This window comes from Artemia sp. Qi Xiang Cuo, chromosome 17, assembly GCF_049724085.1.
Source record: "Artemia sp. Qi Xiang Cuo chromosome 17, ASM4972408v1, whole genome shotgun sequence".
Taxonomy (NCBI): domain Eukaryota; kingdom Metazoa; phylum Arthropoda; class Branchiopoda; order Anostraca; family Artemiidae; genus Artemia; species Artemia sp. Qi Xiang Cuo.
Window position 1 is genome coordinate 25,869,938 of NC_142810.1, and position 19,087 is coordinate 25,889,024.

The following is a 19,087-nucleotide window of genomic DNA, read 5'->3' on the forward strand; positions in this document are numbered from 1 at the left end:
ATAGATCGTTACTACGAACTGTTTGACTAGTACAAATAAAGATTAGAGTTTTTGTAAGCTGTACAATTTCAAGATTATTTCTAAAATATCAAACTGAATGATAGTTGTACCAATAAATATAAGAGCAATAAAATTGGTGATCAAAAACTGGACTTGTTTACTAATCACCGTCAATTACTCTTCTCCTTTTGTGCTAAAAACATACCAAATATGAAATGTAATTTATTTCTCACACCATTAAGTACATACAAGAAATGTAAAAATGTATAGAACTAGCTAGATAGAATAAATTGTGCCGTATATGTATATAGCAAATATAATAAATCTCTATAATCGCAGGTAAAGTTTTATATAAACATTGAAAAGTCGAATCAGGTAAACTATCAGGACAAACAACAAAGAGAGGACAAACTGAAATACAGACCAGAAAAGAAAATGAAGAAAGAAAACATTAATAGGGAGATTTATCATTAAAAAGTTTCGCATCTTAATACAGGATACTATAGAGAAAATTGTGTACATGTCCCAACACCTGGTAAAGCAAATTACTTGATGACAAATGTTGTCGACAAGTATCATAGTTGTTTTGAAAATGGAAAACACAAGCATCACCATTTTGAACGTGCTTGCTTGCACATTGCCAATGCATATGATCATGTATGGTGGGTGTTGAAACTGTGCCAGTAGTATATCGAATTCAGACCAGAAGAGTCGTGACGATATCTTTGATTGGATAAAGGTGATTGCATTACGTTGCTTTTAACTAATCAGAGACCTCTTTTCCGCTGTCGTAAAATTATTGAAAGTGGCATTTTCTGCCTTTAGTCAAAGGGTCACCCAAAGCCAATGAAAACCATTCTTTATCGAGCAGAATCACAATTTTACTATTCTTTTACTTTAAATTTGCAACCTCTGGTACGGCTTCCAATACCCACCATACATGCGTAGGCGCACTGGTGCTGCGCAAGTGCACTGGCCCACAATAATAATACTTGAGTGCTGGGCAAATGCGACTTGTAACCACTTTCGTCACCGCAAGTCATTAAATTAAATACCTTGAGATTCCACCGAAACCTGGTAGATAACAATTTTATTTAAACCCTCTTACGAGGGTTTTATACAGAATTTGCATTGTATTAGGTAAGTGATAAATATATTAGTATTAGTATATAATGTAATAATAGTATATATGTATATAATGTCTATATTAGTATTAGTATATAATAGTATGGTTTATACTGTTAGGGTGGTAGGCATCTTTGCAACAGAAAAAAAAGCGTTTGAACTCCCAAATCGATACCAATCAGTGCCCTCTTTGTACAGACTCCTCTGAAAATATAATCCAGTTAAAATAGTTTACTGTTGGTTTACAATGAGTAACATTATCACAATAAAAATTCCTTATAGTAGGTACCACTTATTGTACGGATTTCTTGCTGCTTAAACTCTGATTATTGATTTAAAATACTGTAAAAGTTTCTACAAAGTACAGGTATAATCTAATCTGCTACTATGATTAACGCCTTTGCGGCTATGATTTTTACTTTATTTTGTACGCGGTTACTTCATTTTTGTTTTTTACCGACTGAGACTGATCTTCTTTGATTGATTTAACATCATATATTTCCATCAGCCCATTTACCTAATAAAAAAATATGAGTGAGTTAAAGAGTGGCGTTTTGCGTCACTTTTTTACAGACTCAAAATTTTTAGCCGAGTGGCTGAAAACAGTGGGAGGAGGAGGGAGGTTCCTGTCACAAATACATAGTTATTGATTCAATAAAATAAATTTAATCTTGCTAAACGTAAAGTGTACCACCCATTGGTTTTCCGATAGTCCTTTACATTCAGATTGACTAAAATGGATTTTGCTTTAACACCCGATTGCATAATTTAATTTTGATTCTAAATCCGACTGTCAGAAGATCATTTGGATTGTATATATTTTTTCTGAGCAAGATTGTTCATTCTGGATTGTCGAAAAATTATAATCTTAGTGTCATGAGGAAGTAAACTTATGTTATATTTTGTGAGAAATTTAGGGGGTGAGCGTTGTTTTTCTTTGGTGGTTTTTGTTTTGAAATGTGTATAAATCATTGTATATTTTTGCTTTTCGTATCATTTCGTAATTTGTTTTCTTTTTCTGTGCAGTAAATACCAGTTAATAAGGTGATATATGTGGATGCAAAAAAAAAATTTTTAGACATTGAAAAAATATTTGCTTAAATAGGGCCGACTGTGCGGCCCTTGTCCGGAAGCCTTTATAAGCGGAAAAAAATAATAAAAATAATAATAATAAAATAAAACCTCAACCCTAGTGTCTTGACAAAGAAAATTTACTTCTGGTAGATTGAAAAACATTCGAAGCAGCCTAGAACTGTCACTGCTTAGCTTGGAATAACCTTACTGCTGACAGTATTTTCAGAGAAAAATAGTTCTAGTTTACCGTTTCTTCTTCCAGTTTTTACATTTATAAGAACCATTCTTCTATGTTCTATCATTATATATCGCAATTGACTTCGTTCAGAGTTCCAGTATTCCATCTTTTTTTTCTTCCGTTAGGGTTTATGGACTTTTCATTTTACGCTAATTAGCCCTCTTTCATTTCCTATTTCTTAGAGAAGCCCCGGCGTACCCTTTTGTTTCTAGATCTATTCAAATATTGAAATGAAACTTTCTAGTACTGTACTCGTTAATAAGGTCTAATCCACCAGACTTTGGTTTTAGCTTGTAAAACTTAAAGCAGTCTACTAGTTTGGCTTAATCTTGATGTGTTGAGAGCCCATTACGCTCATATAGGCACTGGTCAATTGTTTTGTTTGTCAGCTTAAATAGTCTGCAGCATAAGCAGGAGGGGGGGGATTCTTTGGAGTTGGTGATAAAAAAAACTATAAAAGTTTACATCACTTGCATTTACCCATGTCCTATAGTGTATTCTAGAATGGATTTTGGAGGAAATATTTTTCCTTCTAACGGGGGTACTACACCGTTGTTCCAAAACCATTTTTATAGAATTTGTCCCTAATAAATTCCCCTCCCCCATGGGAAATTCCCTCCAGGAATCCAGGAATTTTCCCCCGTGGAAAGTTCCTCTGTCAGAAAAAATTCCCTCCAAATTTAAGACTGAGCACCCAAAGAGAAAGCATGACAAACAAAAACATTAAAGAAAAGAAGGAATTTTCTACCTATATTCTAAAACATAGGCAGAAAATTCTATAGTATTTACTTTTACATTTTAATTTTATTTCTTTCGTCGTTTTCTTTTGGGGATTTAGCTATCATAGCAAGGAAGATAAAGGTTAAAAAATAATTTGAAAATATAAAATTAGTGGCATTGTCTCTTTTAGTATCATTTGGTAGTTTTTTTAATTCTTTTTGTGTGCAATGAATATTAGTTAAAAAAGGTGATGTATCTTACGTAGGTAATTTTTTTTTTTTATTAAGACATGGAAAAAATGTATACTAAAAAGGCCCGAGTGTTCGGCCCTTGTCCGCAAGCCTTTATCAGAGAGAAAAAAATAACAATGAACGAATCGACCAAAAGCTGAAAGAAACAAGAAAATCATATACACAGATGAAACCCACTATACTATGGAAGAGAAAGTAACAAAAAACGAAATAACTCTTCCTTTTTTTCCTTTTTTGTATAGCAATTTTTATAGCTTTATCTTATTCCTTGTATGCTGTTTTGTCTAGTTCATTTTTTCTGCTGGTAACAGCTCCTGACGTGAAGCTGAAATATTCGGGTATTTTATTAGGCCTACATAGTTTTTGCAGTCTTATTAAAAATCCTATTTATATAATTATTTATATTATATATATAAAATTTTGGTTATTTGTATAATTTCATTTCATTTCCCTCTTCATCTCTCTTTTCTTAAAACTAAAATTCTTTTCAAAATTTAGTTTACGTTCGGCCCAGACAGCATTGTTGTCTTTTGCTTAGGAAAAATGTCCAAATATTTAGAGAGAGAATCTACGAAATACTAAAAATAAGAATCAAAGTTGAAAATGACATTTTCCTCTTATCAAAAAAACATTGGAAATAATGAGTATTGAATTAAATTGAATTTTAGGACTTTAAAGCCAAAAAAGAACAAAACAGAGAATATTTGGATAAACTTTTCTTTTCTCCTTTAAGTTACTTCCCTGTCTTGTAAATAAATTAATATAACATGTTTGAATAATATAAAAAAAACACTAATAAAAGATTTTCCCACGACCAAATCTAAAAAACTGTTTCCAGCATGAAAAAGATTATGGAGAGGTAATAAAAACCCCCAAAAATTAATAAAAGCATTAAAAACTGAGAAAAAGGGATCCATTAACAGCATAATTATATAGACTACGGTAAATGATTACTTTCTGGGCGCATGTTCTTTAATATTTTGAAGAAAGTAGCTGATCAAAGAGTCTACTTCAAATTCCTTAGAATTTCATACACGTAGCTTAACTACTTCCTTGAAAATATTGAAGACAAATATCATTCAAAAAGCAAATGTTTGCTTAGCTCTTAGAATAAAATAAAAATAAGAGTATTAAAAAGTTTAGCCCTAATTTTGCTGTTAGAAATTTGAGAAGGCAGAGTGGGACCCTAAGAAAGTTAACTCATAAAACGATCCTTTTGCTTTTTGACGAATTCTTGAGCCAGCTTATCCCAGACCCGTGTTTCAAGGACCTTTAGAACTGGGTGACCTAAAAAAAAAAATTAAGTTGAATATAAATATTACAAGTGATGAGTGGATAAATACACTAGTAAGTTCGTAATAAAATTAAAGCTTGGGAAAGAGAGAGGGGAACACACAGAAGGGGAGAAACAGTTAACGAGAATTAATTGTATATTTATTTAAGTATGCATAAATTTTTTCCGAGAAACGGCTCAATATTTTTGGGGGAAAATTGGCGTCTTGGGATTTTCGTTAAAACCTTATTTTGGAAAATTAATTAAAAACCTTAACCCGGGGAAAAAAAATCATCTGAGTGACGTCATATTTGTGAGCGCATTCCAAGAGCATAAATTACACAATAAAATTATACAATAAAGATAGCTAAGTATATAATACCAAGTGTAATGAGTCTAAATACAAAAGGCGTTTCCAGCAGTTTCATAATACCTAGATGATGAAAATAGAGATAAAAAAAAATGCTAAAAATGAGCAAATTGGACCATCGAATGAGACACAATGAAGAGGACGACATGAGAAATGTAAATTCAGAATGGGTGAAAATGAATAACTTAGACAATCAACTGTGACAAGACTGGTCCCGGCTGGTAAGGCAAATGGCATTAAAAAAACATCTAAAGTAAGGATAAGCGATAATGAAGAACAGAGATACGTGGTTAGAATACTTTTGAAAACCACAACTACAACAAATCAAAACGAAAGGGAAGAACAAAGAAATATGCTGTTACAAGACATGTGTCAAATACCTAGAGGACAAAAAAGTAAATTAACAGGTACTCAAAATGAACTAACTGGACCATCAAATGAGACAAGATCAATAGGACGACATGACAATTGTAAATTTACGGGTGAGAATGAACAACGTAGACGATCGAATGTGACAAGAGAAATCCGAGCAGCTAAGGTGCAAAATGCCTGATGCCTGATGCAAAATGCCTGATGTAATAATAAATGAAAATGAAGAAGAAAGAAATATGTGGTAAGAATACTTGCGAAAACGACAATTACAACGAGTCAAAACGAAAATGAAGACAAGCGACATCGAGAATCAGAACGATTCAAAATGAAATTGAAAAAGAAAGGAATATTTTGTTAGAAGAACAACACCATCGCAATCTTCGGCTCCAACAAACTGTGGCGCAAAATTCAGAACAAATCTGTAAAGAAGCAATAAACTACGCAAGTTTTAATTACAAGTCATTGGGAACCTTTAACGTTGTATGTATTCACTGTGGAGTCCTCCATTTTCCCAAGGAAAGAGAAGCCAACAAAGGTGATCCACTTAGAGGTTGCTGCTTGCTTGGTCAAACTGCATTGCCACCTCCACAATTGCCAAATGCTTTGAATTGGCCTTTTATATGACGTCACTTGCTCTCTAAGGAATTCCACAAACAAATCCAAAACTTAGAGTCGTGTTTTGCTTCAGCTTCATTCAACGTAAGCGGTGAGCCATTGTGCCATCAATAATCGTAAGGTTTTCAGCTTCACAGTAGCTAGGCAAATTTATAACAAAATCTATTTAGCGGCACATCCATCAAAAACCCCTGAAGGTAATTTTGAACAACCTTCATATGGCCAAGTTTACTTTTTAAACTCCAACGAAGCTGTTGAAGAACGACTTGCTCGTTCTTCAACTGCTTGAGGAAGATATACTGCGAGACACAAACAACTATGCCAAAGGTTGCATGAAAATATGAGAAGTGGAGGATGATGTAAATCAACCTGCTGCTTCACTGGGACAACATAGAAGACAAGCGACATTTAGAATTAATATATAAAAGCCTGCCACGTAGCCGTACCAAGAGTCTTCACCGGTCTCCAGGTGATCACTTGCATATGCATTTAAAGAGTTAATTTTACCGTTTTCACCCGTGGGTGACCATATTGTTTTTGGTAGGTGTGACGTCATGAGAAATTATAAAAATGACAAACAAATCCGAAGAGATAAATTCGAACAGCTAAAGCAAACGGAAAATACGATAATTATAGCACAAGAATCACAACGTTTCGCAAACGAAAATAATGAACAACAAATTCCCCGGTTAGAATACATAGGTTAGCGAGCCAATATGAAGCAATCGCAAACTAATCCAAATTACAAAGGAATGAAGGTACGCGGTACGCGTTATTTTAGGGCTGCTCAAAGGAGAAGCAAGCACAGCCAATTCTGTGGTTGTTGCCCGCCTCCCAGGACAATACAAATCCTATAAAAACTTGTGATTTTGTGAAGGATAAACAGGAGGGAGGAACTAAATTCACACCTGAATTTCTTAATTCAATTGAAATTGCTGATTTGTTACCTATGACTTAGAGCTAACGAATTACACAGTAATTATGCTAATGCGTAGTTTAAATATGTCAGAGGGTATGTGCAATGGAAGGTGCCTCGTTGTTACTGAATTATGTACTACCGTATTTAAAGCAAGAAATCACAGACCTCCCCATTTGGCATCATTATATCATACGGAACTTTTTGCATAACGTTTGAATTTGTAATTGTTTAACGAATAATAAAAGTTAATAGTTTGTCCTCACACTTGCCTTTGCTCTCGTTGAACAATAAAATCTAATCGTTTTCAACACAGAACAGTAAAAAGAATCCAGTAGAAATAAGACTGTATTATTTTCACAAGAGATGTTTCATGCGTTCTGTTTTTTTTTATGATATTTCTTGTCAGAATATAACCATTTTGTATAGATCCGAGGTTTTTTAGTTTTTGGGTTTTATGGGACTCTTCTAGAAAATTTCACACCTTACGGAATATTTTGTTCTTTTACTGTAATTGAATCGGTCATGACAAAATGTATGTCCGTTAATAACTATCAATCATACTTGCTCTATGAAGGAGTAGCCATATTCTTAGGAATTCATAGAAGTTATGAAGTAAAGAAAAATATCTTAAATAAAGTAAACCAAGAAGCTTAACAGGATTAGGTTTTAATTCTCTGAAAACTACTTTTATATTCCTTATAAATTCATCATTAATAGGAAGGGAATTTAATATTATAAGCAGTTTTCTTACCTTTGTTGGCTTGCTGCATTAGCGGCAATTCAATTGGTCTTAACCCATGAAAGTTATCAGCGCCATATCCACCGTTAGAAATTCCTGGGATAGACAAAAGTGGTAGGAATGCTTCTCCAGCGAAATCATTCGCAGTTATAACATCATAATCCATCACAGTGAACAAGATAGCTGACCCATCACCTCGACACTGCTTTGCAGTTACAGAGCTAAAACATTAAATAGATAGGTCACTAATTAAAGGATTTTCTGGAGGGAAAAAGCAACTTGTGCATATATAAAGGAAATAAAAAGGTCGTAGTCTTCTGCCTATTCTTGCTATGTTTGCACCTGGCTAAAAAAGATTCAAACTGAACATACTAATTCGGCTAGGCTTATCCACTGCTTGAACCTCCAGGTATGACAAAACCTTTGTACCCTTCATTATGGATCAATAAACCGCTAGTTTTCCTTTTTTTCTCTTTTTTGTGGTGCTGGTGATACCCAGGTTTTATTTTTCGTTCGATTTTTTCGTTTCCTCTCCCTTTTTATATGATATCTTTTAAACCTTTTTAACATTAATTTTATTTCACTCTTTTCTTGTTTTTACCTTTTTAAGTTTCTGACATTTTGGCACTTAATGGCTTTTGACTAATGAATGGTTTTGCCATTTTGATATTGTCGTTTTTGGCAATGGGTTGCCAGTTTTGTTAGTTGTTGTGTTTTTTTATTATTTTTTATTTTTTTGTTTTATGACTCCGAAATGCGAATTAGGTCCTTCAGGGCTTGTGATAGACATTTTTTGAAATAAATAAATATCTTATCTCCTATCTTAAAAAAGAAAAATCGAAAAGAAAACAATCGCCGGCCTGACTATTTAGAGCTCTGTACGTTAACGTGAAGAAAAAGCAAAAGTTTGTAGAGCAATCCTTGCATCTTTGAAATTTTCATGAGACAGAGAATGATCTATGTTTGAAAAAAATATATAAACAAATAGTTCAAATTCAAAATAATTTAAATTAAAATTAACTTATTTAACATAAAAAATACAAACAAATTTACAGCAGCCATCTACAAAAACCCAAAGATTTGTTTACGATGGCTGCAAATCGATTATTTTAAAGCTCTACATCCACATAACAACTATCTCTTTGCGGGGAAAAATCAGCATTTGAATTAAATCAACATAAAGTACATCTCCTACTCTAAAAGGATTACTCTCTAGAAATCGGCAGTGAGAAATATCACCCATCGTCCTTACAACATCCAAAAAAAAAAAAAAAAAAAAAAAAAAAAAAAAAAAAAAAGCAGCAACAGAGGCAAAGAAAAAAAGAAGAAAAAAAAATTAGATACTTCTAACTAAATCAACTATGAAAAAATCAATAAGTATCAGCTAGTCTATAGAGCCGACGCGGTGCGCTTTGGCTGGGTAATTTCGCAAAAATGCGACCTTTGTCTGTCCAAACAATTTTCATATCAAAAATTATTCAAATTCAAATTTTTAACCATTCAAATTATATCCCAAAAGGTAACGCTTTAATCTCCTCTTGAACTTATCAGCTTGTTTAATAGGATCCAGGTGGGAATTCCACACCCCCGGTCGGGGTTGTGGTAGGGGGAGGCAGAAACACAGCACGTTGAGTATTCCGGAGCTCAGATGCAAGGTCATTCACATTTCTAGTCTCATAACAGTGATAAGATGAATTAGCTTTAAAAATTTCCCAAAATTCCTCCGGTGAACACTTTTTCAAACATTGATAAATAAAAATTGATAACTGGTAGTCCCGTAACTGATAAATATTTAATATTTTCAAACTTGTAAAGCAATTCAACGTACTATTTTCAAACTGAATATAATTACCTAAAATACAAACTATATTATTCTGTGAAATTTGGACCTTTCTAAAACTTGAAATAAAACTGCTAGTCCATAGCATGCAACCATACGATAAATAAGGGCTAACAATAGAATGATATAGTAAAAGTAAAACATTTGACGGTAGTTGATTTGGTCTTCTTATCACACCCAATCCTCTTGAAATCTTAACTACCACAAGATCACAATGTGATTCCCAACTTAAATTAAAATCAAGACTAAAGCCCAAGTATTTAACACCATTTACATGCTTTAAAAATTCACCATTAAAAATGATTTTATTATCTAACACACATGGAACTCCTTTTCTACAAAATGTCCTGAAATTCGTTTTTGAAATATTCACTGCCAAATAACTAGAATTTGTAAAACTTATCAATTCAGAAAGGGCCTTATTTGTCTTCTCAATTAACTGGTTCAGGCAAGTAGCTGTAATCTTAAACACCGCGTCATCAGCAAAAGACGTTATCAGTGCATCTGATCTATAAAAACGCATGGTATAAACAATAAAAGATAAAGAAGTGAGCCAAGCACGGAACCCTGAGGCACACCAGAATTAACGATAAAAGTTTTTGAAATAGAATTTTTAATAGAGACTCGAATAATGCGCTGGTTAAGATAAGATTCAAACCATTTCAGAAAAGCCCCTTGGATCCCTAAACGGCTTAGCCTACGCAATAAAATTTTATGAACCACCGTGTCAAAAGCCTTTCTAAAGTCTACAAATACTGAAAGTACCAGTATACTTTTTTCGAGAGCACCATCGATGAAATCTGTTAGGTGCTAGACTGCATGTATTGCAGAGTGGTTTTTCCAGAATCCAAACTGGGTATCACTAAGAAAACCGTAAGTAGTCAGATGGTTATAAAGTCGTCGCATCACTTTTTCATACAGCTTAGCAAATAGGGGAAATATCGAAATCGGCCTCCAATTAGACGGATCAGTCTTTGAACCCCCTTTTTGAAGCGGAATAACTTTAGCTTCTTTCAGCCGAGTAGGAAATTCACCTTCCTTCAAAGAAAGGTTAATCAGATAAACAATACAAGGCAACAAATATACCATAACATGCTTGAACGTTTTCAGATTATTATATAATGCTTATGGAAAAAACTTACAATTCAAAGCACTCGTCAAATACAGGATTCAATGTCTTTCTATGCACAGCTGTTCGCTGCTCAATACAGTGTGAAAATGTCGTTCTTGGCAACAGTTCAACAATCACAAATGGATCACTTAATCCTAGGAAAAAACAAATATTACCATGACTTACAGCTAGGTAAATTACGACCTTTAAAAATCCATCTGTATTAATTGACTGCTCTCATTAAGCGTACTGCCAGGTTATTTCTCGGAGGAGGGGGACGGGGTTAGCGTAACTATTTTGTTTTTTAAAGGTTATGTACATATAAGGATATGAAAAGGGTAACAAAAATACACATATGTAAATATACATTTTTGACGCAAAAACACTGCAAGTCCATGGCAACAAAAAACAAAATGAAAAAAGGAAACAACAAACAAAATAATTAAAACAACCAAAAAAAAAAAAAAAAAAAAAAAAAAAATGCTAGTATAGGCACAACTATCAAAGAACACCCTTCCGGTGGGTGATGCCCATGCAAATAAACCACACCAGACTCCTAATACTTATAAAGCACCCATTCTCCTGCAACTTTAACTACCCACAACTCTTCCCCCTCATCCACTCTAAAAATTTCTTATAATGAGGAAGGGAGTTTTATTCTACGATTTGATAAACAGCCAGAAATTAAATATTAAAGCAAGTTTTTTTTATCTGAAAGTAATGAGCAACAGTAAAACTCAAAACTAACAGAAATAATTCCGTAAAAAAGAGAGGCTGCCCCTTAATCAAATTAGATTAAAAAAAACATAGGTTTTTTAACTGAAAGTAAGGAGCAACATTCAAACTTAAAACGAACACAAATTACTACTTAAATTAATGGGTTTTCCAACTAGTCAATACATCGCTCTTTACCATGGGTGCTGATAATAGGGGCAAGGGGGCTCCAGCCCCCCCCCTGGCTGAATGATGCTGCCTTGTATTTTTATATTTTTGTTTTGAGATTTCTATTATACGACTAGACCCCGGTGACATGCCAATAAGGGAAGGTTGGTGGTGGCAGGGGCAAAAATAGCAGCAGCGGCCACTGGTGCGTTCATTGTTGACTGCAAAGGTTTTGTTTTGATCAGTTTTTCTCAAATACCAGCTTTAATTTAAATCAGATTTGGACCTATTCACAAGCTAGAAACATCGCGAGTGGGTTGCTGAACACTGGTGTTCTTCGTTATTCATTAAGAGAAATAGAAACCTAGTAGAAACAAAATGTCAGTGGCATTTCAGAACCCTTGCATAATAGTTGAAATATCCAACAGCTATGTATTCCTAACACAATAAATTATAAAAATTAGCAGTTTTTTTTTTAATCGAGCGACCGTCACCATCGAGAAGGACTGTAATCATTTACATCACAGCTGGGTTGGTAGGAAAATCTTTCCCCTTAGCTTTCATACCATCAAACATCCTGAAGGGATTTGGAAGGTATATCCCTTTTCAATCCAGATTGTTTTGATAATGAACATATGTGCTCTTAAATACAGACAAATCAAACGTTTTTCGGCCCATGAAGTGGGTGGCAAATTGCCAAGCTCATCAGAGGTCCTAACTCCAACCTAATCCATCCTCCCCCATACAAATCACTGCTACCCTCTCACCTAATGTTCTCAGTAAGCCCTGTGATTTTGCAGCCACTGTGAAATAGGATAGTCACACCTGAACAAGTACAACCATATCCCAGCACCACCAAGAAAACAAAATACTTCAAGGAAGAAAGAAGGGCAGAACAAAAGTGCTCACTGATATATCAGTGAAAGCAAAGATTGAAGCTGCCTTTGCTAAGAGGAAGGCAAAGAAGAGGCGTGTTAGAAATAATTGAAGCAACAATAGCAAGAAAAATAAAGAAGCAGGCTGTGAAGAGATTTGGTTAGAAGACAGCAATGAGGTGAAAATGAAACTGAAAAGGTTCAGAAAGTTACTGTTGATGACAGCTCAGACAGTTCTCTTGGACAAGATAGTGGAAAGGAATGTGAACTTAGTTTTGAGTTGGGTTGCAGTTGGCAACTTTGCAAAAGTCATCTATGAGGACCATTAGAGAGAAGGTAGAACCTACTACAGAGGTCATTGTGACGACTATGAGTGGTGGGAAAGGTAATGCGTGAAAGTGGCTGGAACAGCCAGATCATATCAACTACATGAAAGAGGATTTAGGGTAAAAACCCCCAATACTTGTACAGTGTGATCTTTGACAAATGTTTTGACTAAAATGTATCTTCCCTAAACAAGGACAGCAGGTGCTTAATCTTGGACCTGATACATATAGTTGGGATTGGCTTCCTACTATCTTATAGCCAAACCTATTTAAATATGGTTACTCTTTTTCACAACACATGTCAGTGATTGAATCTGTCCATGATTGAGATACATCAATTTTAAGATCCTTTGTTCAAAATTGGGCAGAGGCCTATTGTCCAAGATTAGGCTGAAGCTAAAAGTTAGCAATTACAATTAGGTCTAGATAATGAAGTTTATGTTATAGACTGAAATTTCTTCGTAGCTGTCAAGATTGTTTGCAGTATTGACATGTTGCTGATTTGAATAGCCAAAAATAGCCAGTGGTTTATTTTAATTTATCCTGAGCGCGAATAATTCCAAATCAGGGTTTTTGTAATGTTCATTCATGTAATGGAAGTTTATTTATTTTAATAAAAATTTAAATAATTAGCAATCAAAATTTAAATTAAAATGTTCAAAATACTCTTTATTTGCAAATTTTGTTATTGAATTTTGCCAAACCCTAAAGTTAATCTGAGCAAAAACTGATTAGAAATATCGAAATCGATATATCGATTATCGAAAGTAAAAATATTGATATATCAATATATCGTTCAATTAAAATATTGTCAAGCACTACTTATCATACATTTGCCAACCAGGCATGTTGTCCATATCTTTCTGCGTTTTAAGCTGAAATTGGCAGACTACGGCAAAAAAAGGAAGCAAAGAACAAAACAAAAGTGTTAAAACCTCAACACAATTTATGCATAACATAAGCCACACGGCACTATTTAGTTATTTTGAAAAATATCACTGAAAGACCAGATCGGTTTTATTTTCTTTAAAAAAAAAAAAAAATACTATTGAAAAAACTTAACATTCGCCAGAATTTAAAATAAAATGGATCCCTAGAAAGTTGGATTTTTTCCTATATCTGAACATTTATATCCGTGGAAAATCTAAAGGCGGCCTTTCAGTCGCTCCAAAGTATTAAGAAGATTTCCTCTCTAAATAGGATTTTGCATATCGTTTCTACTATTTAGGTTCTTCTAAGAAGATTAAAGTGGTGAAATTTCAAAGTAGACGATTTATAAATAAATATATGGCATAGTTATTGCTGTGAAAAACAGTTTTTCTAATAAGAGTGAACAAGGGTTACAGACATTTAGAAAGACTTGAGAATTTTAGAAAATTCCCTTTGCCAGAGGACCTGATCGGATCGGTTTTTTTTTTCTTTAAAAAAAAATACTATTGCAAAAACTTAACATTCGCCCGATTTAAAATAAAATGGATCCCTAGAAAGTTGGATTTTTTCCTATATATGAACATTTATATGCGTGGAAAATCGAAAGACGGGCTTGTCAGTCGCTCCAAAGTATTAAGAAGATTTTCTCTCCAAATAGAATTTTGTAGATCGTTTCTACTATTTAGGTTCTTCCTAAGAAGATTAAAGTGGTGAAATTTGAAATGTAGAAGATTTATAAATAAATATTTGGCATAGATATTGCTGTGAAAAACAGTTTTTCTAATAAGAGTGAACAAGGGTTACAGACATTTAGAAACACTTGAGAATTTTAGAAAATTCCCTTTGCCAGAGGACCTGACCGGATCGGTTTTATTTTCTTTAAAAAAATACTATTGCAAAAACTTAACATTCGCCCAATATAAAATAAAATGGATCCCTAGAAAGTTGGATTTTTTTTCTATATCTGAACATCTATATGCGTGGAAAATCGAAAGACGGGCTTGTCAGTCGCTCCAAAGTATTAAGAAGATTTTCTCTCCAAATAGGATTTTGTAGATCTTTTCTACTATTTAGGTTCTTCCTAAGAAGATTAAAGTGGTGAAATTTGAAAAGTAGAAGATTTATAAATAAATATTTGTCATATTATATTGCTGTGAAAAACAGTTTTTCTAATAAGAGTGAACAAGGGTTACAGACATTTAGAAACACTTGAGAATTTTAGAAAATTCCCTTTGCCAGAGGACCTGTTAAAGATCAGACGGACTTGGATACTCGAAATATGCAGTATACGAGTATTCTTGTTAAAATTAAGAAATACCATAGATTTCAGGAAAAAAACCTCTGAGACACATAAATATTTTAAAAGTTGTAGTCTTTTCCATTGGAAAATCGTCCTGATTATATTCCTGATTATATACCTGATATATAAACCACTGAAACACATAAATATTTTAAAAGTTGTAGTAGTTTTTAAACCTCGCCTGCGTATGCAGCCTGTCCCAAGCCAAGATAAAGAGGGAGGGTTGGGCTGTGGGCTTGCGACCCACACCCGGGATCTCAAGGGCCTGGCCTCGGGGGAAATCCTAACTGCAACCATAACATCAAGTCTGAGCCTCGGATTTTCAAACCCCCTTTTTGATGGCTACCTCTGCATGCCCACGGACAAGAGTTATGAATGCGAAACAACACCTCAAATTTGGTTTCTGGAACGTCCGCACAATGTCTCAAAACTCCAAGGCTGAACAAGTGCTAAGAGCACTGAAAGATTACCACCTCAACCCTCTGGCTCTGTCAGAAGTTCGATGGCTAGGATTTGGATCAAATAAAATGGATAGAGATGTGACCATTATATGCAGTGGATCGCAGCAAAAGTGTGAATACGGAGTAGCCCTAATGATGACAAAAAAGACTTCCCAAACTCTACTACAGTGGACTACTACGGTGTCACCTAGAATCCTGAAAGCCCGCTTCATCGGCGCGCATGCGAAACTGTCAGTAATAGTATGCTACGCACCCACCAATGACGCCACCGACGAATCAAAAGACGAATTTTACAGAGCTCTCAACTCCGTAGCAAACGACATACCACGGCATGACATAACATGTTTTCTAGGAAACTTTAACGTGAAAGTAGGGAACGACCGATCCTTTTCCCCAGAGGTTCTCGGCGAGCATGGTCCGGGCCAGCGAAACGAAAACGGAGAACTACTTATCGACTTCGCGCTCCTTAACGACCTAATAGTCGGAGATACCCTATTTTCTCATCGGGATGTTAACAAATATTCTTGGATATCTACCGATGGCCACACCCGAAATCAGATTGACCATTGTCTTTGAAGCAGGAAGTGGAGATCAAGCCCACTTGATATAAGGGGATATAGAGGAGCTGACGTTGGCTCATATCATAATCTGATGGCAGCAAAAAATCCGCCTCAAATTGAAAAGAAATAAAAACGCAAATAAGGATCCCTTAAACCCAGTCTTTGACTCGGAGAAACTGAGGCTGAGAGAATTCAACTAAGCCTTTAAACTAGAGATGTAGAATAGATTTGAAGCCTTGTCTTTACTAGATGATGCTGATAGAAATCAATGCTGGGAAAGCATAAAGTTGTGCTACCACGATGCTGCGAAAGCCACTATTGGGTACCGCAAGAGCCCAAAAGACCAGTGGCTATCTGACCAAACATGGGAACCCATAGAGACAAGGAAAAAAGTAAAAGCATCACTTTTTCAAAGACAAACCCCCAACCAACAGATCCTCAGATCCGATGAATACAGAGCCGCGGATAAAGAGGTAAAGAAGAGTGCCAGAAAAGACCAGAGAAACCTGCTGGAGCGAAAAGCAGCGCAGGCAGAAGAGGCGGCGGAGAGAGGTGATTCAAGAGCCGTCTATAAAATCACTAATGAGAAAATTGGAAGGAAATCCTCTATTGAACATGGACCAGTAACAGACCCCTCGGGCATCCTGATAACACAGCAGTATGACATAAACAAAGTTTGGGCCAGTCACTTCGAGAAGCTGTTGAATAGACCTTCACCAGACGATCCCCCAGAGATCCCAGCAACAACACTGATTTCCTTAGATATCAGAACGGATCCGCCGTCATCCACTGAAATTATAGCAGCAGCAAAGAAGCTGAAAAATGGGAAGTTGCCGGGCGAAGACAGGATATCCACGGAAATTATCAAAGTAACAGTTATGACCTGCCTCAAGTTCTGGACAGCGTTGTTCGCAGTAATCTGGACGACCGCCAAAATACCTTCGGATTGGAAACGCAGCATTCTTGTGAGGATCTTTAAGAAAGGTGATGCGTCCTTCCCAGGTAACTGGCAAGGAATCTGCATGCTTTCCATACCTAGCAAATTGCTGAAGCACATTTTACTGCAGAGAATCAGCTCACAGCTCGACAGACATCTTCGCGACGAGCAACATGGATTCAGACCAAACCGTTCATGTGCAGACTTGATATTTACCGTACGGCTACTGACGGAAGAAAGCAGAGAATGGCGCTCCAAAAAGTATATGATATTCATTAATTTTGAGAAGACATTTGACTCAGTAGACCGCCAAAGTCTGTGGATGATCCTACTGCATTCCGGAATCCCTGAAAAGATAGTTTCATTGATTGTTGCGTTTTATGAAGATAGCGAGTGCTGTGTGAAGACACCAGATGGCCAAACTTGTTTCTTCCACATTCTGTCAGGAGTTAAGCAAGGTCGCGTCTTGTCACCGCTACTTTTCGTAATCGTTACTGATTACATACTGCGAAGTACAAGCACAGACAGAATTCAGCTGAATCCACATACACTCCTCAGTGATGTAGACTTTGCTGACGACATCGCCGTCCTAGAATCATGCAAGCAAAGACTCCAAGAACTCCTTGACAAAGTGAGGGAGAGAGGTGGCCATGTCGGCCTGAAAATAAATAATGAGAAAACAAAATGCATGGGTACCCCAGATTCACCCCTGAACATCACTTGCGGAGACCAACACATAGAGCAAGTCGTCCATTTCAATACTTGGGAAGCATAATAGAAAGTACTGGATTGACCGCAAAAGAAGCGCTCACAAAAATCGGTCAAGCCAATGGGGCCTTCAATAGATTACGGAAAGTACGGCGGTCCCAAAGCTTCTCTATACGGCTAGAGCTACGACTCTTCAATAGCAATGTTATGATACTGCTGCTTTACGCAGCCGAAACCTGGCACCTGAACCAGGAACAAGAGAGAAGAATACTTGCTTTAGAAAACACATGTCTCAGAAGAATTCTCAACATCCATTGGCAGCAGAGAATAACAAACCAATCCATCTGTGACAAGACTGGCCAGCCTCTTGTGACATATATCATAAGAGTCCGCCGATGGAGATACCTTGGCCACGTACTACGAATAGACAATCTCCGACTACCAAATGCAGCGCTCCATTGGCAGCCATCTGGTCCACGCCACAGGGGCAGACCCAGAAACACCCTGCGTCGAACGTAACAGACAGATCTCCGTAACCTGCACACATCAATCCAACCTCAGCGGGAGGATATACTTGCAGCGGCAAACCTGCGAGAGGATTGGCGGCTCCTTCTTGATACCCTGGGCACCTCTGGAGGCACAGGTGGATCTAAGGTCTAAGGTAATTCTTTTCCATAGGAAAATCGTCCTGATTATATACCTGATATATAAAGCACTGAGACACATAAATATTTTAAAAGTTGTAGTTTGTAGTCTGTAAAGTTGTAGTTGTAGTTTATTTGTCTCGATCTCTTCATTCACTAAAACATTTGTGCGATTTTGCAAATATAGTTGGAGGAATACGAGTGCTTCCAATCGCCAAGGTCTGGGTGTTAGAAAAGACAGAATTTAGTTCAGAAGGCTACTAATTAGAAAATAAGTTAGAATTAGATCTCTATACGTATAAACCATCTTAATTTTGCCCAGACTTGACTGCTATAGTCTGCTCAACAGTTTGAAATCATCAAGATTTGAAAACAGAATTGTTTTATTGTTTTGTTCTGATAATTTTAGATATGCATCAACCAACATGTATTGAGAGGTACTTTTCTGTATTTAGGTGCAGTAAAGTCTATGCCCCTTACATTACTTAGTGGTATGTTATGTGCTTTGAGAGCTAAATAATAACATACTGCATAGATTCTTGGTAATACTGAGGTATCTATATTTTCACTATCATGACTTAAGATCGTATCTGAAACTTTCTTACTCGTGTGATAATTGCCAAAAATTAGTTTACTAAGTCACTAAGAATGGAATTCAGATCAGGAGGGTCAAAGTGTCATTGGGAAAACATTGTCTTTGCCTCGTTGATCTGCGTTTTGAGAGCAGTTTAGCAAACCCAAACGCTTTTGGGCAATTCTATCAGAAGTTTAATATTTTTGACGCAATATTTAGTTTTAGTAGCGACGATATATGCTT

General features: G+C 35.7%; 1 protein-coding gene across 1 annotated transcript in view; it reads right to left on the reverse strand.

Annotated features, from left to right (window-relative positions):
• Positions 1-215: 215 nt before the first annotated feature.
• The window catches only part of LOC148942049 (BAI1-associated protein 3-like), a 62,562-nt gene continuing 43,690 nt past the window's right edge, over positions 216-19,087 (reverse strand). Inside the window, exons 6-8 of the mRNA XM_089103512.1 lie at positions 10,679-10,802; positions 7,709-7,917; positions 216-4,695 (exon numbers count right to left, since the gene is read on the reverse strand). Coding sequence (XP_088959638.1) covers positions 4,604-4,695; positions 7,709-7,917; positions 10,679-10,802 — 425 coding nt within the window. The 3' untranslated portion in view covers positions 216-4,603. The remainder of the gene's footprint in view (positions 4,696-7,708; positions 7,918-10,678; positions 10,803-19,087) is intronic.